Below are 21142 nucleotides of genomic sequence, written 5' to 3'. Positions count from 1 at the left end.
TACACTCTGGAGGCACTGATGCACTGCTGTGGAATCCACTGTGCCTGTGGACTCACTATTTGTCAAGTTCCTTGGGTTACAGAGGACCGTGGTGCTACTTAAGCCTTCGTTCCCATCAGCTATTCTTGGATCGGCTTCCTTAGCAAAGGAGTGGGGCCCAGATTTCCCATTTCCCGTCTCCCTCTCCTCCGAGTGCTCGCCCCTGTCTCCCCCTCCCCCGCCCCCTTCTTTTTATACTGTGCATCTTCTTCAGCCCTTGGGAAATGCAGGTGGCTGCAAAAAAAAAAAAAAAAAAAAAAAACACAAAAAACAAAAAAAAAAAACCACCAAGTCAGTACACAACTGTTTCACCCTTCTCACAATTTCTTCAATTGTCAAAAAAATACCTGAAGAGGCAATTTGGATGCAATTCTGAGGTTTATTTGTCCAGTCCTTTACCTCAGTGATTTGCCTCCAATTAAAACACATAGAAAACTTTTTTGCTGGGGCCGGTGCCGTGGCGCACTGGGTTAGTCCTCCGCCTGTGGCGCCAGCATCCCATATGGGCACAGAGTTCTAGTCCTGGTTTCTCCTCTTCCAGTCCAGCTCTCTGCTGTGGCCTGGGAAGGCAGTGGAGGATGGCCCAGGTGCTTGCGCTCCTGCACCCGCATGGGAGACCAGGAGAAGCACCTGGCTCCTGGCTTTGGATCGGCATAACTCTGTCTGTGGTGGCCATTTGGGGAGTGAACTAACAGAGAGAAGACCTTTCTCTCTGTCTCTCTCTTACTGTCTGTAATTCTGTCAAATAAATAAATAAAAAAATCTTAAAAAAAAAAAAAAAAACTTGTTTGCTAGGACCAGGGCATTACCTGGTGAGTAGAGAGGACCAGGATAGATGGCTATTATTCAAAAATTGTTTATATATTTATTTGAGAGGCAGAGAGAGACAGAACTACACACACAGAGAGATGTACACACACAGAGGTGTGCGCACACGCATGCATACACACACACACACACAGTTTCTCATCTCTGGTTCACTCCCCAGATGCCTGCAACAGCTGGGGCTGGGTCAGTCTGAAGCCAGGAGCTAGAAACTCAGTCCAGGTCTCTCACATGGGTGTCAGGCTCACAAGTACTTGAGTCATCACTGTTGCCTCTCAGGGTCTGAATTAGCAGGAATCTGGGGTAAGCAGCAGAAGCTGGGTACTAAGCCCAGGCATTATGATATGGGAGACGGCTCTGCCACTCCTCTCTCCCAGCCCCTCCCTCCTCACAAATACAAACATTTGGCATTACTTCTTCCAAATGCCTGGATTAGGAAACCACCTGACATTTGGTCAAAGAATGTATCAACCAAGCATTCCAAGCAAAGCAAAAGAATAAGAATAGACTACTGTCTTAAAACTTCACCCTTCCCTGGAAGGCTAACTCATTGCTACTACCCTTGCCCATTCGGGGCACTAACCACATCACCCACTCCCAGACTTTGCTGGCTATGGGGGCTTCTCTATCCCATTAGATCCCAAGGCCATAATGCCCATGGGCCAAAAGGGACTAAAAGCTTTTCAAGGGCATCTGAAAATGTTGATTTATGGAGAAACAGTCATTGACCCTGAAATATAAAACATAAAATCAGAATTAATAAATGTTGGGATCTAGTATAGTAGGTAAAGTCACCAGCTGTGATGCCAGCATTCCACATGGGCACTGGTTTATGTCCCAGCTGCTCTACTTCTGATCAAGGTTCCCTGATAATGGCCTGAGAAAAGCAGCGGAAGGGCCGGTGCCGCGGCTCACTAGGCTAATCCTCCACCTAGCGGTGCCGGCACACTGGGTTCTAGTCCCGGTCGGGGCACCGGATTCTGTCCCGGTTGCCCCTCTTCCAGGCCAGCTCTCTGCTGTGGCCTGGGAAGGCAGTGGAGGATGGCCCAAGTGCTTGGGCCCTGCACCCAATGGGAGGCCAGGAGAAGCACTTGGCTCCTGCCTTCGGATCAGCATTGTGCGTCGGCCGCAGTGCGCCAGCTGCGGCGGCCATTGGAGGGTGAACCAACGGCAAAAGGAAGACCTTTCTCTCTGTCGCTCTCTCTCACTATCCACTCTGCCTGTCAAAAAAAAAAAAAAAAAAAAAAAGGCAGCAGAAGATGGTCCAAGTGCTTGGGCGCCCGCATGCACGTGGAAGACCTGGAAGAAGCTCCTGGATCCTTGCTTCTGCCTGACCCAGCCCCAGACATTGCAGCCATCTGGGGAGTGAACCAGTGGATGGAAGATCTTTTTCTCTCTGTGTTTCTCCTGCTCTCACTGTAACTCTGACCTACACATAATAAATAAATATATTTTTAAAAATTAATAAACACTTCATTAGAAGTCTAAAATATGCCACTTTGACAACTACTCAACTGCAACTCAATTTTTAGTTTTACAAAGCTTATTTTTATTGTGGGAGTGTACTTCCAGGTCAAGGGGCAGGCAAGTGGAGTAAGGGTGCTTGGGTCACCTTGTGATCTTGCTGTACCCAGTGTGAAGTTCAACTTTTTTCTCTGCTTCTGCACTTGTGAGCTCTCAGGGGCACAACCATGTTCCCATGCTTGACAGGTCAGTGAATGAGGAGTCAGGGAGCAATTTAAGTGACAGACTTTAATTTCTGGGAAGCACTCCTGAGCCAAAATTGTGGAATCTTCAGGAAATATTGGTCTCCAACTCATGTCCCTTGCACGGCACTCTCCTTTGCTGCCCATTCGTGGTTGAACTACAGGGTCGAGTGCCAGGTTCACAGAATAATGTACAAATAGCAAAAAGAAAAGGAAAAAAAAAAAAAAACAAGAAAAGGAGTACAAAACCAAAGCAGGTTCTAAGCCTAAGGACCTCTCTGTGCCAACTCATGATGTTCTCACTGTAATATCCTCTTGGAAGGGTAATACTCTCTTCTTTATGTGAGGTGTGCTCAGGGCTTATTGCTTTTGCTTTCACAAGCCCTTAGAAGGAAAAGTGAACTCACAAAGTCCAACAGGACAGTGCTGGCCAAATGGTGGTTTTATTTATTTATTTATTTACTTATTTATTTCTTTATTTTGACAGGCAGAGTCAGACAGTGAGAGAGAGAGAGAGAGACAGAGAGAAAGGTTCACCCCGCAAATGGCTGCTACGGCCGGCGCACTGCGCTGATCTGAAGCCAGGAGCCAGGTGCTTCCTCCTGGTCTCCCATGCGGGTGCAGGGCCCAAGCACCTGGGCCATCCTCCACTGCCCTCTCGGGCCACAGCAGAGAGCTGGACTGGAAGAGGAGCAGCCGGGACTAGAACTCTGTGCCCATATGGGATGCTGGCGCCACAGGCGGAGGATTAACCAAGTGAGCCATGGCGCCAGACCCCCAAGTGGTGTTTTCTTCCCAACCCCACCTGATCTGGGCCATGGCAGAACTAGGAAAAGGAAGTGGGCCCCTTATAAGAGCTGGAAGGGGAGATGCATACATACACACACAAGAGGGTCATGGAAGAAACATGAGAAACATCACCTTCAGAACATCTGCCCCTGACAAACGTCACCTGTTGATCCGGCCTTTCCAGGGCAGCTGTTTGCCTTGCAAACCGAAGTATCTGAGTCTCAGCACTGCTGTCTAATATTACAGATGACAGCCTCTTTTGGATACACCCATGTGTCACTCACAAAAGACACTTTAAATATTCCTCCTCTTTGCTCACCCCTCTTCTTGGCTGAAATGACAATAGGCATCCCATGGCCATCCTAATGTGTGTTCCCCTTGCCATCTGTCGTGCCCAGCGGCTTCTGACTTCAGGGACAGGACAGGACATCAGCAGGACATCAAGTGAAAGCTCACAGGCTCTTAATGGCTGCTTTGACTTGCCATCTTTTTTTTTATTTCTTGGCCTACCTGGTTCTGAGTGTATCCAAGCAGGTGGGAAGATATTTGTCAAACAGGATTGTCAGGTTAGCTCTCTCTGTCTGGATCTCCCTCTGGTCGATCCAGCTGCTCACTGGGGCGTTCCATCCTAGGTCTGCTGGGTTGATGTACAGGATTCCTGCAGGCACAGAAGGGCATAGTTCAGTGAATACCCCACACATGTCCCTATATGCTTCACCACAGAGAGTGATGCCCCCTGTTTAGAAAGCATACAGGGGCCTGGACTTGTTGGCCTACACTGGAGAGCACAGATGAGCTTGCTATTCGGATCCAACTCCAATGGCCTGATAATAGCTGAGTGGAGAGTTGCCTTGAGAAGTATCCTAAGGCCAACTTGAAGCTCAGGAGGAAAGAAAGCATTGATTGGCAACACTTGTCACACTGTGGGAGTGTGCAGTGGGTTGACTGGTGATCTCGCAAAAGATAGGTCTGTGTCCTAATCCAGAACCTTTCCATGTGGCCTTACTTGGAAAAGGCACCTTTGCAAATGTAATTGAAGATCTTGAAATGAGATTAACCTGGATTATCTGAGTGATACATTTACAAGTGTTCTTATAAGAGCTGGAAGGGGAGATGCATACATACACACACAAGAGGGTCATCGGAAGGTAGAGCTTGGAGTCATGGGACCACAAGTCCAGAAACACCTAAGCTGGACGCTGCAAGGAAGGATTCTCCCTTAGAGTCTTTGGGGTGAGTGCATCCTTGCTGATCTTGATTTTGGATGTCTGACTTCTAGAAGTGTGGGAGAATATGTTTCTGTTGCTTTAAAAGCCACCAAGTTTGTGATCATTGGTTATGCTTCTTATAGCAGCCCTGGGGAAGTAATAAAAGAGTGAGAGAAGCAATTCTCCCAGCCTGTGTTCATCTACCTTAGCATAGGCCCTTGCAAAGGAACCTGATATTGTGGTCAAGATCAGACACATTCTTTAATTATTATTCATTTTATAGCCTTTATGCATGTTCTTGTTGAACTAGGGTCTTTATGCTTTTTATTTGTTGAGCTCTATTTAATGGAGTATTAAGCCATAGATTATGATGTAAATTAAAAATGTCACCTCAAAAATAAAAAAAATAGTTATTAATTTTTTTGCAGCCCAGATAATTTATTTTCATGCCCTTTATGATGAAGAAAAGTGCCTCTGAAAAAATTATGGGTGAAAACTGAATTTTGCAAACATAATCACACCTTCTAATCCTCCATACAAACTCTCTCAAGCTACCCAATATCCCAGGAGGGTAAACAGGGAGACGGAGCACCCAAGCCTAGGAATCTGCAACAAGCTCAACAAAGTCATTATCCATCAAGATACAAGGTTATTATTAACTTAAAAATAATTTTAACAGCTTTATTGAGAGTTATGGTTAATATTGAAAAATTGTACACATTTAATATGTACCATTTGATGGGTTGGGCATATGCACAACACAGTGAAATTAGCACCATGACCACAGTAATAGACATAACTTTCATCTTCAAGAGTTTCTTCATGTCTTTTTTTATTTGGAGGGGAGGGGAGTGTGAACACAACATGAGATTTACCTTCTTAACAAATTTCTTATTGTCTTGTTAGCTTTAGGCAGTGTGTTGTACAGTAGATCTATAGAACTTACCTATTCTGCATAACTGAAACTTTATACCTATTGACAAACAACTGCTTGTTTTCACCAAGCACCAGCCCCTGGCAATTAGCCTACTCTATGCTTCTTTAAGTTTGATATTTTTGCCAGGTAAGTTTATTTTATTCTCTAGTCTGCACTAATACACTTGGCCAGTGGAGGTAGAGGAATGTTAAGGTATAAAGTTTCTAGTCTCAGGATTTGTGTTTGGTGTAGTTAATAAGATGTAGCTTGGGATGCCCACCATTCCACACCAGAGAGCCTGGGTTTGAGTTCTGGCTCTGTTCTTGATTCCAGCTTTCTGCTAATGTGCACCCTGGGAGGCAGCAGTGATGGTTCAAGCACATGGGTGCCTGCCACCCATATGGGAGACCTGGATTGTGTTCCTGGATCTTGGCTTCAGCCTCAGAATTTGGAAAGTGAAGCAGCAAATGGAAGATCTTTATATGTGTCTCTATGTGTCTTTCAAATAAACAAAATAGATAAGTAAAAAACAGTTAATATTCTCCACCAGGAATTAGTAAGAAGTAGTGGTACTGGGTGATTTCCACTGACACAGAGGCTAGAACTACCTAAAAGTAGCTCATTCTAAGCATCTTCCTGGAGACTCTGATGCAGAGGATGGTTGTTCGGCTCTGGGGCTATTTCCCTTCTACGTACCGTAATATTTCTGAGTTAACAAAACCACATGACTCTGGACATACAGTTCTGGCTTGCCCTTGTGAATGTGGAACAGAGCTGGGAACTCTGCCAGAGTCTTGGATGATCAGGTTCTGGCTTATGTTTAGAGCTTCCTTCAGAGCCAGCAAAACCGTACGTAAAGCTGGAGGCACCTGTGCCAGTGTCACACCTTTACCCGCAGGTCCATACCTGCTCTGGAGACTGTGGCTGGAGTGGCTGTGCGTAGGTGGCTGATCTCAAAAAGGAGTCTCATTGTGGGGTTAAGAGGAATCCTCTCATTGCTTGCCAAGGTCAGCACCTGGAAATAACCGAAGGGACACGCCAGGTGGGAAGCAGTCAGGTTGTGTTGACAGCTGGTGGGGATTTGGTTGATCATTGTCAGTCTGGATTATGGATATGCTGTGGTTTGGACATGTCTTTCAAAAAGTATGTGTTGGAAACTCAATCCCCAGTGCAACAATGTAAAGAGGTGGGACCTCTGAGAGGTGACTAGGCCACGAGTCCTTCACCCTCACAAAGACTGGGAGTTGGATGCTTTGCTCTCTCCTGCATACTCTCGTAGCCTTCTGCTTTCTGCCATGGGGTGACTGATAGAGCGCGAAGGCCCTCATCAGAAGTGGCCCCTCGGTCTTGGACTTTCCACCCTTCAGAACTATGAGCCAAATACATTTTTAAACTTTATGTATTTATATATAAATTTGATATACATACATACATATATATATATATTTGGTATTCTGTTAGAGGAGCATGAAATGGACTGAGGTAGGATAATTGTTACTTCTTCATGACTGTATCATGACTGTATTTTCTACAATAATCCCAGGACTCTTCATTCTCTTATATAAACTCCTCCCTCTACCCTATCTTTGTGTGTGTGCGTGTGTGTGTGTGTGTGTTGAATCAGGAAACAAATAATATGGAAACAGAACTAGTGTCAACAATTTGAGTGAACTAGAACATAGTGGAATAATAACATGATTCAAAGAAAAGGGCTTAGACTTCATATTATTCCTCTTCCTTTTAAAGCCATCCCTCTGGGAAAGCACACTTCTAATGATTCTGAAGTTGTTAAGAACGCTGTACAGCTTCCAATCTGAATGTGGTTTCCAAACAAGCTGAGGAGCACCTACCCGCTAAACAGCCATTTTGTTGGCATCCAGTTAGTTTCTTACTGTTTATAAAAAGTCAAATATACTCTCCATGGATAAGTGTTTGCTACCATGTACGATACATGGTAGGCTTGGAGCGTTTCTGATCTTCCACTTCCTTACTTATACAAAAGAAAAGAAGGAAAATTTAAAGATTTGAATAAATGACTCAAGATTTTTTTTTTCAGCTCTAAATATTAAGTGAATCTACAGGCAGAAGATTCTGAGGGAAATTACTATAGAGCGGAGAGCAACAGCAAGACATCAAGATCACTGAAGTAAGTAAATGTTGTTCCAGGAATATATTTGTTCTGGGATGTCATCAGTATTGGCTCCTTACTCAGGACAGGCCACCTTGTGGCATCTGGATTTCCAATATGCTTGAAAACCCAGGGAACTGCCTCCCAGATGGTTTAGGTGGGGGCAGTAGGCGTTTCTCACCCTCCCTCCTTTGATACCTTATTGTCATCCATGACAGTGTTCAGAGACTCGATCCACATTGGGTCTATGTCGCCATCCAGTACAATCCACTTGGATCCATCGTGGGTGAGGTTGGCAAGCTCGCGCATGATGGATGAGAACAGTCCTGAAAGGAGCCAGCCACGTTTGATTTTCCATTTCACCATCGACTCTGCCCACCCAGCTTCCCTCCATGAGCTACGGCACTCAGAAGGGGATGTAGATACAAAAGGCAGATGGCACCTGGCTTTGTATATTGCTCTTTCTAAAACTTGACAGTGTCCAAGGTGCATTCTCCCTGTGCTGCAATATAACTTTTTGTAAAATCAAGAAGACCACCACCAGCTGGTAGTACAGATTTTTAAGTGACAAGAGACCCAGTGAATTTGCTTAAGCAGGTGGCCGTGTGACATGATGGAATTATAATAAACTTTCTTTTTTTAAATATTTTATTTATTTATTTGAGAGGTAGAGTTACAGACCGTGAGAATGAGGGCCATAGAGAGAGGTCTTCCATCCGCTGGATCACTCCCCAGTGGCCACCATGGCCGGAGCTGAGATGATCCAAAGCCAGGAGCCAGGTACCTCTTCCTGGTCTCCCATGTGGGCAGGGGCCCAAGGACCTGGGCCATCCTCTACTGCTCTCCCAGGCCACAGCAGAGAGCTGGATCGGAAGAGGAGCAGCTGGGACTAGAACCGGCGCCCACATGAGATGCTGGTGCCGCAGGGCGAGGATTAACCTATTGTGCCACGGCTACCGGCCCCATAATAAACTTTCTTGGCTAAAGATTTTACCCCTTATAATTATAGCCCTGGCAAGCCAACTCCATGTAATTTTAATTGTCATTACATGGAATTTATATATTCACTTGTTTAGAACTGATTTTTATGATATCAAACTTAATAATATGGCATTTTTTCATTTATTCAAATATTGTTTTGTACCTCTAATAAAAGTTTACAGCTTTAAAAACATATCTGCTTGGCTAAATGCATTCCTAAATATTCAGTTTTATTGTTATAAATAGTATTTTCTCCCATGTTTCCTTTTATCTAACTACTGCTAGTATAGAGAAAAGTTATCTAATTTTGTGAATTTATTTATACCATTACTTTTAATAAACTTTCATATTGGTCCTAGTGATTTTTTTCAATAATGTCTTATGGGTTTTCTAGGCATAAAGTTGCATAATCAGAAAAACAATCATTTTTTCTCTTATCCCCCAACTGATATAATGTATTCCATTTTCTTGTCTTACTGCATTTTCTGAAATTCCACTCACAATGTTGAATAATTTTGATAATAAAAGGCCTCTTTGACTTGTCCCTGATTTTAATGAAAATAGCTTTAGTGTATGAGGGCACTTCAAAAAGTTTGTGGGAACGTGGAATTTTAAAAAGTTTATTTTGGTGCAAAAGATAAAATTCATGCATAGTTATTTCATCATACACATTTTCCACAAACGATTTGAAGTACCCGCATGCCATTATTCAAAATAATTTCATTTTACTTTTAGCTTTAGGCATAGAGTACTTATCGTAATTCAGAGATTGTATATAGGATTTTTTTTTATTAGGAATGGCTATTGAGTTTTAGATGACCATGGATTGATCAAATGACTTCCCCCATTAATTTATTAATGTTTTTGTTAACACTTTTAAGAAGACAATTTGATCTATCTTTATATTCCTGGAAAAGATTCTACTTGGTCAATGTGTACCTTTCTTTGGAGATACTGTTGAACTGCATTTACTGATGGGCTTTCTGTGTCTATAATAAGTAAAGTTGGACTCTCTCTCTCTCTCTCTTTAGTTCTACATAAAAATTGATACCAAGACTATTCTGGCTACATAAAATGATTTTTGAGCTCTTTTCCCCCGGACTTTTGGAATTGCCTTTTTTCCATGCTGCTATCTTTAAATTTTCTTTTTCATTAGTTTACTCAAGTCTTCTACTTCTTATTGAGTTAATTGTGTTAATTTGTATTTTGCTAGGAGTCATACATGTCTTCTAATTTTTTAAAGATTTATTTTATTTATTTGAAAGGCAGAGTTACAGAGAGGCAGAAGCAGAGAAAGAAAGAGGTCTTCCATCTGCTGATTCAGCCCCCAGATGGCTGCAATGGCTGGAGCCAAGCCAATCCGAAGCCAGGAGCCAGGAGCCTCTTCTGGGTCTCCCACATGGGTGTAGGGGCCCAAGGACTTGGGCCAATTTCCACTGCTTTCCCAGGCCATAGGAGAGAGTTGGATTGGCAGAGGAGCAGCTGGGACTCAAACTGGCGCCCATATGGGACGCTGGCACTGCAGGTGGTGGCTTTACCCACTACACCACAGAGCCGGATCCTCTTCTAATTTTTCAAATATGTATCATCTAATTACATATCTTCTCTTTTAATTGTTTCTGTATTTATTGCTATTGCTGGTTTCTTATTCCTACTCATATATATTTTTACTTTCCCCCCATTAACTGTTCTCACGATGCACTTATTTTTATTACTGTGTATGAAGAACTATATTTTATCTTTCTATGCTTTTTCTATTGTTTCTTCTCACTAATTTCAGCTTTCATCTTGATTAGCTTCTTTTTCTTCATTTTTTTCCAGATTGGTTTGAACAGTTTCTTGGGATGGATCCTAGCTTCCTTCACTTCTACCTTCTATCCTAAAGAGAGTTTAAAGTTTCTTCTTACAGGCTTTGAATGTGGCCCACAGGTTCTGTCCGCAGTTTCTTTTTATTGCTTCCTAGAGAGGTCACCATTTCATTTTCTTTTTCAACCAGGGGTTAAGAGAGCATCTTTTGGTTTGAAGTAGTAAAATTCTTTGTCGTTATTTTCTTGATATTTGTTTCTAACTCCATTGCACTGCCATCTGATAATGTGGCTTTCAAAATAATACTTTTAAATTTATTATAGCTTTCTCTGCAATAAATTAAATTTTTAATGTTTGAAAATAGTCCATGAACCAATCAAGAAAGGAATATTCCGTACTTGTAGGTTATAAAGTTCTGTAACAATGTGTCACATTGAGTTTGATGATATAATTTTTTACATTATACAAATTTATTTTTTCAATTTTACAGTCTATTTAATATTTGGCCATTTAAAAGTAATTTTTATTTACAAAAAGGGAATAAATTTCTTGTATTTCATATATATAGTGTTAAAAGCATAATGATGCTTTCCACTCTACCCTACCTCCCTCTTTCTTTCTTATTTTTCTTTTAATTTTTTACAACAACATACTTTCAATTTACTTTATGTTTTTTAACCAGAAACCTTTTACATAACGTATACAAACTTCATGCATTTAATAAACACAACATTTAGGAACCTAGTGATTCTTCCAGCCTTACCTGTGTTCACATGGGCAAGCCAGAACTCTATGGCCAGGGTCATGTGGTTTTATTAATTCAGAAATGCTATGATCTTTTGCAATTTGGGGGGGGGGTTCAATTTTGTCTATTTCTTCTATAATTTTAATTATTTCTTTTCTCCTTCTAATTTTGGGTTTGGATTGCTGTTGGTTTTCTAGGTCCTTGACATGCATCAATAGCTTGTTTATTTGGTGCCTTTCCAATTTCTTGACATAGACACCAATTGCTATAAACTTTCCTCTTAACACTACTTTTGTTGTATCCCTGTGCCTTTCCCCAGGCCTCAGTGTTTTCACAGTCCATCCTAGCACACAAGGCTCCCACAGTCATGAGTGCCCATCCCCTTGTCAATTCTCCCAGTCAGACTCATGCATCTCCTCTCAGCTGGTGGCTAGCCACACAGACACAAGCTGGCACAGCTGTTACGTATGTCTAAAATGGCACCTGCCCTCTGTCCTCGTTACAGGATGCTCGTGCTAGGCGGTTAGGGAGAGAGAAATGTACCCCCTGTTTTTTTGCCTCTAGGTTGGCAGGTACACTGTCCCCCACCACACTCACAGCAGGCTCTTCTTTATTGCCAGTGGCTTGGGCTGCTGCAGTCTGGTCTCACCTCACTCTCCAAAGATCCTGAATTGTGTGAGTCCACACCCTCTACGTAGAAGCATGGAGTTTCCTCTGCAATTTTCTCCCTAACTCTTTCCTGAGATTGTGCTCTCTCCATTTTTTTTTAAACTCTCTTCCCCTAGACTGCAGCAGTAAGCTCCCTCCCTATTCCGCCACCTTGGAATCCTCTATAATGTGCTTCTTTGTGTCTATACTTATTTTCTGTCTACTGGAACTAACTTTGAAAAAGTTATATTAAAAGAGCATTGGTGCCGGCGCCGTGGCTCAATAGGCTAATCCTCCACCTGCGGCGCCGGCACACTGGGTTCTAGTCCCGGTTGGGGTGCCGGATTCTGTCCCAGTTGCTCCTCTTCCAGTCCAGCTCTCTGCTGTGGCCTGGGAGTGCAGTGGAGGATGGCCCAAGTGCTTGGGCCCTGCACCTGCATGGGAGACCAGGAGAAGCACCTGGCTCCTGGCTTCGGATCAGCGCGGTCCACCGGCTGCAGCGCACTGGCCGCAGCAGCCATTGTGGGGTGAACCAACGGAAAAGGAAGACCTTTCTCTCTAATCTCTCTCTCTCGCTGTCCACTCTGCCTGTCAAAAAAAAAAAAAAAAAAAAAAAAAAAAAAAAAAAGAGCGTTGGTTATAGTGGTGAGCATAGCTGCCTTCCAAAGTTACATTAAAAGAAGCCATCATATTTGCATTTTACCAAGTTCTAAAATTATTTAAAAATTTGAATCCCCTTTACTTTGAAATTATCATGTTTAGTGAATACAGATTTATGATTATTGTATCTCTTTGTCATTTCCCTAAATTTGGTGTATAAATTTAATAAAATTCTGACTAGAATTTCAGCAGAATTTAAAAGTTTGAATTCTATTATTGAACTTATATTTAATATGGAAAAAGAAGTGCCTGAGGCTCATCAAGAACATTACAAAGGGATATTGAGGTGAGACTTACCTCATCAGATATTAAAATATCCTATAAAATGACTATAGAAGTAGAAATATAATGATATTAGTATAGGGTTAGGTAAGTAATTGAGTGGAGCAGAAGCCCAGAACCAGATCTCAATACAAGATTTACACAATTTAATGAATGATAAGCTATTAATTCATAGAAAGGATGACTTACTTAATAAATGGTTCTGGCATAGTCAGTTATCCATCAGGAAGAAAATAAAGCTGACTGCCTACCTTACCTTATGCTAAGCCCCCAAATAAATTCCAGGTGTATGAAATATATTGATGTAAAAAGAATCCATATTGACCAAATTCATTGTAGTACCTCTGCAGCTGAATGTTACAAAGGGCTACAAGCTCAGTAGGAATCCCAGATGCCAAGAAGACTAGATAGTCCTAATTTCGTTTTTAGAAAAAAAAAAAAAAACATGGTAAAATATGTCACAAAGCTTCTACAAAAAATGATAGATGAGAAAAAAACATTAGCAATGAATATAGCCAACAAAGGGTTAATTCCTTTGCTAGACAATGAGCTCTTACAAAGTGATAAAAAATAATGAGGGGAAATAAAATCACAAAAGAGATTGCTAATACCCCTCAGAAGGGAAAGATGCTAAACCTCACTAATAGTGAAAGAAAAAAAAAAACTCAGAGCAGCTGTGTGTTAAGGCCCCTTGTTCTGGGCCTCTGATGGAAGCTCCCAGCTTGGAGAGATGCAGACAGTTTGATCCTGATGTAGTCAGACATCCGGACGTTAGGAGGGAGCTGAGGTCTCCTTCCAGAAACCACGGAGAAAGGCCTATCAGCTCCTTTTTCTTTCCTGCCCTCCTTCAGGGCCAGCAACCCTTTCCAGTGTATCTCAGTGATACTTAGCTCTTAGCAGGTGAATCTGAGCTCAGCGCTGAATGAACTCAGCTGTGGGGCCCTTAGCATCCCTTTGGGAGGGAAGATGGCTCTAGGAAACCTGGGATGGAACGGATAGCTTCAGCATCCGCAGGGGCCTGGTCTAGGCACAGTGTTCTAGAGGGCAGCTTCTGCATCACCGCTGATGGGGAGAGAGGTGCCTCTGATGGATGCTACACTGCACTGCTTTTTTTTTTTTTTTTTTTTTTAAGGGAGGAGTTGTAGGCTCCCCTATCTCACACCAAGCATTGCAGCAACTCAGCACCATGGACTGTGCTCCAGGAGCAGCAAGCTGCAGCTGAATGCCTGCCCTGCTCGCTCTTCTTCCAGTGCCTTCTCCAAAAGGCAGCAGACAGAGCTCTCCCAGGAGGAAGAACGTCTGAAGGACCGATGCTTCCCTCCAAGACCAAACTGGCTTTTCCGCTCAGTTGGTCTCGAACAGACCAGTTCCACGTTCTCTGTGGTTCACTCCCACTACATCCACACCTGCTCCCGGGGGGACTGTGAGGGCAGCAGGGACTTTCTCCTAGGGGGATCCTCCTCTTACCATCTTTCCATTCTCGTGTGGCTGGGTTGATGATGCCGAAGAGCTCATCATTTGTGACTGCTTTGGGGTTCAGGTCTGTCCAGACAGGGCGGCGTTTCATGATTTGATAGGTCTTGTGCAGCGACCTCAGCACCTGCGACTTGCCAGTGCCAGCACCACCCACCACGAACACAGAGTGCCGTACTGCCAGCAGCTCCTCCAGCTGGACCACCTGGGGACACACAAGAGTCAGCCATGGGGACCAACCTGTTACCCTGCTACATCTCCACTGTACTGCTGTGAGCCGGGCTGCTGTCTAAGGGAGGGTTAGTTGCCCAGGATGAGTTAGGGTCTGAAATATAGGGGGATAATCAATGTGATTCATTTGTTCACTTATTCACTCATAATTATTAGTTGCCAACTAAGTATTAGTGTGTGCACCAGGTGAGGGGGGCCCAGAGATAGTCTCAATCTGATGGGGAAGAAAAGTCAGGTTGATAGATTATAATGTAGGATGGTGAGTGCTATACTAGCGGTGTACACAAAGACAGGCGGGAGTGATTGATTTTGTACAGATACAAGGGCACCAAGAAAAGCTTCTCTCAAAAGGGGACATTTGAACAGGGGCTCCAGGAATAAGTAGGAGGTTGCCTCAAAGATGCGCAAGAAAGCTGTTCTAGACTGTGGAAGCAGGGCCCGGCTCCCACAACATGGCGCTGAGAGGGAATAAACAAGTGCTACACAGCGGCTTCGGCTGCTTCATCAATTTGACTAATGAGTTGCAGGAGCTGACCCAACCTCTGATTGGAAGAAAGCAGCGTGCTCAGCACGGATTGGTGGGAGAGGACTATAAAGGCGAGATAGAAGCGGTGCGGAGGGATTCGCTTATGCTCCACGAGGCACCGCAGACATCTTGCACCATGCGCCAGCCGAAAGAATAACAAGAATGCAGACACACACCAAGTGGAATGCGGTTAGAATGCGGTTAGCACAGGAGCAAACTTGAGCGCATAACGCAGTCATTCGCTTAAACAACAGCGTCAGGTCCGGTGTCGGTCTCCCGCGAGGCTTGCAGCGGGGCAGAGCCTGATGTGGTTGTGCGATGGTTTGGTGAGGCTGGGATTGAGGAGGCCCAGGGGGTGCTGGCAGCAGCAAAGGTCTCGTCACTCTGGAACTGGCTTCCCTCCAGGATCAGTAAGAATCTGATTACATCCTTGCCATCACTCTGTCCCTTAAGCGGTTCTCTTTGGCTTACACAGCCCTTGTGTAGCCTGACCCATACCAGCCTGTCTTTCCTCTCAACTCCCAACGCACCCACATCCCATCCCAACATTTATTTGGAGCTGTTCCGTGATGCTTGTTCCTGGTCTAGGCCTTCGAACACAATGTGCCTTCTGTTCAGAAATGACCCTTTTTCCGGCCTTTCTCTGGCCAAGTTCAGTGCATCTTCAGGAAGCCTTGGGTCCAGGGTAGGTATATCCCAGACCCACAGGCTACATCCTAGCACTGAGCAATACTGCAATGGTTACTTTTCTGGATCCCTATTCTATTTCAGCTCCTCGAAGGCAGGCAGAGCTAGACCACTCATCTCTCTCCTTTCAGCATCCAACAGAGAATCTGGCACATACCGAGTGCTGAATAAAACAGGGGTTGAAAATGTGATGGAGGGTTGGAAAGGTCTTGAGAGGACTTGGCATCATGACCAAAAACACTTGAATATTATTATAGTTCAGGTTTTTTGTATTTTGGGGACTATAAGGTTCTTGGCAGCAAAATGTTGACAGGGTGATGGGACCATCAGAAGTTTTTTTCTCATACATTTCATTCATTTATTCCACATTGTAAAAAAGTGATAATTATTGCTGGCCACGCTTTTAAAATGCAGGTGATACAGGTGTTAAAAAGAATTCTAGAATTGGGAGAATTTTAGGGAATTTGGAGAAGAGCATTAGTTTTATGTTCAACATGAAGGGAGTGAGTTAATGGATACTTTGGGTAAGATGATTAGCTTGGTTGGGGCATGATAATTTTCTGAACTATTGATTTGTGTTTTGTTTTCATTGCGTCAATGTTTCTTCTTCTCTCTCCAAGGGATTGCTGTTCCTATCACTCAGAGCATGTATTAGAACTCATTCCTTTTTTCCCTCAGCCAGCTCAATTAAGATGTAATCAACAAATAAAAAATGATATGTATTTATGGTGCAGAAAGTGATGTTTTGATATATGAATATGCTATGAAATGATTAAATCAAAGTGATTAGCATATCCATTACCACACATATTTATCATTTTTGATGTTAAGAAGATTTAATATCTACTCTCTGAGCAATTTTCATTTTCTTTTTAAAAATTAATTAATTTATTTGAAAGGCTGACACACACACACACACACATACATACACAGAGACACACAGAGAGAGGAGAGAGACAGAGAGAAGTCTTTCATCCTCTCTCCTCTGCTTCACTCCCCAAATGGCCACATCAGCTGGAACTGGGCCAGGCCAATGGTATGGAACATGAAATTTAATCTGGGTCTCCCACACGGGTGGCAGGGAACTTGAACCCAGACACTCTGATATGGGATGCAGGAATTCTAGCAGTGTTTTTACCACTGTGCCAAATGTCCACCCCCCACCCTTAGCAATTTTTAAGCATATCTTACTATTAACTGAAGTCCATATCTTGTGCAATGGAGCTCCAGAAAACTTATCCACCCTAACTGAAACTTTGCACCACCCTCATGGATACACCCAGAGTAATAGTTGACCACGTGTGTGGGCATACTATGGCCCAGTTCAGCTGGCACATAATCTTAACCATCACACTATCTTCAGTATAATAATTAGAACTTTGTTTTAGTCCCTTCACTTGGCTGTGGGTGAGCAGGTAGATGGCCCTGAGGCTGAGTGACCCCCAGAAGAACTGGAAGGCTTTAAACTGGGGACCCATACACTGAAAGCAGTCCTAATTTCTGCCCAAAGAGTTTACTAAGTTTGCTTAAACTCTTCCTTTTCCTTTTTGGCCTAGGGTTAAATGCCTGGCTGCATATGATCTGCACTACTTGGGAACTGTGGATTGGAAGGAGGTACTAAGAGTATTGGGAGCCAAGTGGCAAAATTATAGGGTAAACAGACTTAATGAGGCCCCTTGGCTATTTTCAATTCTCTTTCTCATCTCTGCCCTTCTAACCTACCACACGCAAGTCCAGAACTTCTCTAGGGCTCCACTTGGCAGGATAGAGGCCTCCTGGCCCCCTTTCCCCGAAACCCTCCCTCAGCACACTCTGCCTGAGCTGTAAACCCAATTTTATCCTCTTTCCATCCTTTTAGAAATCAGCAATATCTTTTTTGCAGCTTCCATATGTCCATGAGTTCATTCCTTTTTCATTAAGATAGAATAAACAAATACGATCACTTTTAAGGGATTGCACGAGGCCACCCCAAACCAGAGCCCCACGAGGCAGTGTAGGATGTTATTTTTCAGAAGCTTGGCTGGACAGAACACATGAAAAGTGGGTAGGAACACCCTCTGCTCCATGAGCTGTTACTCATGAGCATCTGTCTCACCAGCAGAGCAGAAAAACAGTTACAAGAAGGAAGAGAAGGCAGAGAAGGAGACAGTATGTGACCCAGCTGACTATAGAATCTAAAGAGTAAGAGTCTCAGCAGAGTTAAGTCTCAGAAAATGGGGAAAGGGGGTCAGATGGCTTTGCCAGACTCCCAGAGAGTTTGGGAAGATGTGGGCGGTCCTGATTCTAAGACACCATCCTCAGGGATGCACCTTATAAACTTCATTGGACTTAACTAAATTTTTTTGTGGGGTGGAAGTGCCTCTTAGGATTAGACCCTTTGTGCGTGTGTGTGTGTGTGTGTGTGTGTGTGTATGTGCATGCATGCGTGTTTAAGATTTATTTATTTTGAAAACAGACTGATGGGGGAGGGTAGAGAAAGGGGAGGAGGGAGAAAGATCTTCTATCAGCTATTTTACTCTTCAAATGCCCACAATACCTGAGGATGGGACAAGTGGAAGCCAGGAGACAGGAATTCCATCTAGGTCTCTGACATGGGTGGAAGGGGCCCAAGTATTTGGGCCATCATCTACTGCCTTCCTGGGTGCGTTAGTGGGAAGCTGGATTGGAAGAGGATATCCAATAGGGGACATGGGTATCCAAGTGGTGACTTAATCTGCTGCAGGGCCATGCCTGCCAAAAGGATTAGACCCTTTAAAGGAAAGGCCTCTATATCATGCTTCACGTTCAAAGGCCTCTATCTCATGGTTCTATATTATTTTTTGAATCTTATCACCCACTTTCTCCCACTTTGCCTTGGCACCCAACACTCCAGTAGCCTTTCTGTTAGCAACATGGACCTCCTGCTTCTTCTGGTACAGTCTCTCTGCTTCCCTACCCCTACTCCCCATACCCTTTGGCCAACCATTTTTCCTCTTCCTAAAGGTTATCCTGCCCATGTATTCCTTTCAAAAACTTATCTGCCAAGTTTGGGCAGAGGGAAACTGGGAGTGGGGATGGGCCACCTGACAGAAAGAGTTGCTTGCGAAGCACCAGGTCGCCATTCTAGAAATGAAAGCAGACATCTACCTGCCATGGGAAGGTTATATCCCAGTGCATTCCTAATTCAACTGTTATAGCCAGGACTTAGCTTCTACCAAGGAAGGGATTATGTGCTAGAAACACTTCTGGCATGGAGCAGAAGGAACTCCCACTTGGTCTGTAAGTTCTTCTATGAAATAGCTCTGAGGCGAAGTAATGGAGCGCCCACTTCTTCACCTACAAAGTACTTCATTTGCATCATCTGCCCCAAGTACTGTTGGGGGGAACCAGATGGGATGTGGAATATAAACTACTGGTGAACTCTAAGGGGATGTTCATGTATTTCTTAAAGATGTTGGGGACAGGGGTGGTGGCACAGGGGTTTGGGCTGTTGCTTGGAAACGAATATCCCGTATCAGAGTGCCAGTTCAAGTCCCAGCTGCTATCCTTCAGATCCAATTCCCTACTAATGCCTCCTAGGAGGCAGCAGAAGATGGCTCAAATATTTGGGCGGCTGCTACCCACATGGGAGACTTAGATGAAGTTCCTGGCTCTTGACTTTGGCTTGGCCCAGCCCAGGTTGCTGCAGACATTAGGGGACTGAACCATCAGATGGAAGATCCTCTTTCTCTTTCATGGAGAAAAAAAATAAACATTTAAAAAAGATATTACTGACTAGGAAAAAAAAATCTACCTATGTCCCTGAACTTGAGACTCTTGATTCTTTTTCTGTGACTCTTGTCTGCTCCTGCTCCACCCATACTTATTTGTACACAAGCATCTCTGCTGCAATAACACATATGCAACCTGAAAACATCTCCTACTATAAAACCGCAACATAACAGACTTGTAGAAAAGCAGGATTGGGGCGCACCATTCAAAATGTACAGAATTCTGTATCCTACACCCTAAATACTCAACTACGAATTCTAGTCATGATCCAAGAACTAGCAGTTAAATCCTTAAGCATTTTCATCCTGCCTCATGGTCAGCCCATCTTTGGCAGGTCCAAAACCTGGGGGCCAGTGCTTCCTTGTTCAAGAGGTAGACCCTAAGTACATCTGGTTCTGTGAGAGACCATTTTAATCAGTTAAAGAGCCAGTCCTTATGGACCCTTCTTATTAATCCATTGTTTTTAACATCAGGGAAATTATGCCACCACCTCTTCCTCTGCAACTTTGGAGCCTCCCAAGAAGACAGAGAACGAAGCACAGTGGCTCCTACAGCTACAGCAACTAGATTAACTATAATCGCACTAAAGTTCTAGTTTTTTCCCCCTTCATGTCTCAATCTACCACTAATGATATCAGTTTCCCATTGGTACTGTAATAGATAACCACAAACTCATTGGCTTAAAATAAACTATATGAGGACGGCACCACGGCTCAATAGGCCAATCCTCCACCTGCGGCGCCAGCACACCGGGTTCTAGTCCCAGTCGGGGCACCGGATTCTGTCCCGGTTGCCCCTCTTCCAGTCCAGCTTTCTGCTATGGCCCAAGAGTGCAGTGCAGGATGGCCCAGGTGCTTGGGCCCTGCACCCCATGGGAGACCAGGAGGAAGAGGAAGCACCTGGCTCCTGGCTTCAGATCAGTGCGATGCGCCTGCCACAGCGGCCATTGGAGGGTGAACCAATGGTTAAGGAAGACCTTTCTCTCTGTCTGTCTGTCTCTCTCTCTCTCTCACTGTCCACTCTGCCTGTCAAAAAAAATAAATACATAAACTATATGATCTTGTAATTCTCGAAGTAAAAAAATCCAAAATGAGTCCCCCTGGGCTAAACCAAAACTGGTCCCTCCCTTTTCCAGCTTCTAAAACTTGCTGACCTTCCTTGACTCCAGGTCTTTCTTCTGATTTCAAATCTAGTGATGGTTGGTTACTCTCCCTCCCAGGAAACCTCTCTGACCCTACTCAGATGCCCCCCTCTTCTACTTATAAAGACCCCTGTGATTACACTGGATCCACCTGGATAACCCAGGGTCATCTGCCTTCTTAAGATCGGTTAGCTGAGTCAGAGCCTTAATTCCACCTGCATCCTTAGTCCTCCCTGGACATCAACAACTTCACAGGTTCTTGAGAATAGCACGGGGCACCTTTTGGAGGAGCCGGAGCATTATTTTACCCATGATTCCAATGCCTTCTTTTCAATTGTAAGAAAGTTTTACAGGAGTGCAACTGGATAAAAAGAATAACTTTTAATATTCTATAGCATTTCAGGATAACTATGATTGACAATTGTTGTCTATTTAAAAATAGCTAACAGAGAGGATTTTAAAAGTTCCCAACACAAAGAAATGATTCATGTCTTGGGTGACAGCTGTACAGATGACGTTGATCTGATCGTTACACATTATAAACATACATTAAAATGTGACAGTGTGCCCTGTAAGTATATACCATAGTTATGTGCCAGTT

The 21142-nt window shown here is 43.7% G+C and overlaps 1 protein-coding gene across 6 annotated transcripts in view; it reads right to left on the bottom strand.

Annotated features, from left to right (window-relative positions):
- Positions 1-21142, bottom strand: part of DNAH9 (dynein axonemal heavy chain 9) — a 373954-nt gene that overhangs the window by 198653 nt on the left and 154159 nt on the right. For 5 of the 6 annotated variants that reach the window (XM_070061394.1, XM_070061395.1, XM_070061397.1 and 2 more), the window contains 4 exons: positions 14201-14411; positions 7810-7937; positions 6390-6498; positions 3870-4017 (listed from right to left, as the gene is read on the bottom strand). In XM_070061394.1, the coding sequence (XP_069917495.1) occupies positions 3870-4017; positions 6390-6498; positions 7810-7937; positions 14201-14411 (596 nt within the window). The remainder of the gene's footprint in view (positions 1-3869; positions 4018-6389; positions 6499-7809; positions 7938-14200; positions 14412-21142) is intronic. The other variant, XM_070061396.1, reaches the window with a different exon arrangement.

The sequence above is a fragment of the Oryctolagus cuniculus genome, chromosome 17 (genome assembly GCF_964237555.1).
Source record: "Oryctolagus cuniculus chromosome 17, mOryCun1.1, whole genome shotgun sequence".
Taxonomy (NCBI): domain Eukaryota; kingdom Metazoa; phylum Chordata; class Mammalia; order Lagomorpha; family Leporidae; genus Oryctolagus; species Oryctolagus cuniculus.
Note: the sequence above shows the minus strand (reverse complement) of the source record. Positions and strands in the feature narration are given on the sequence as shown.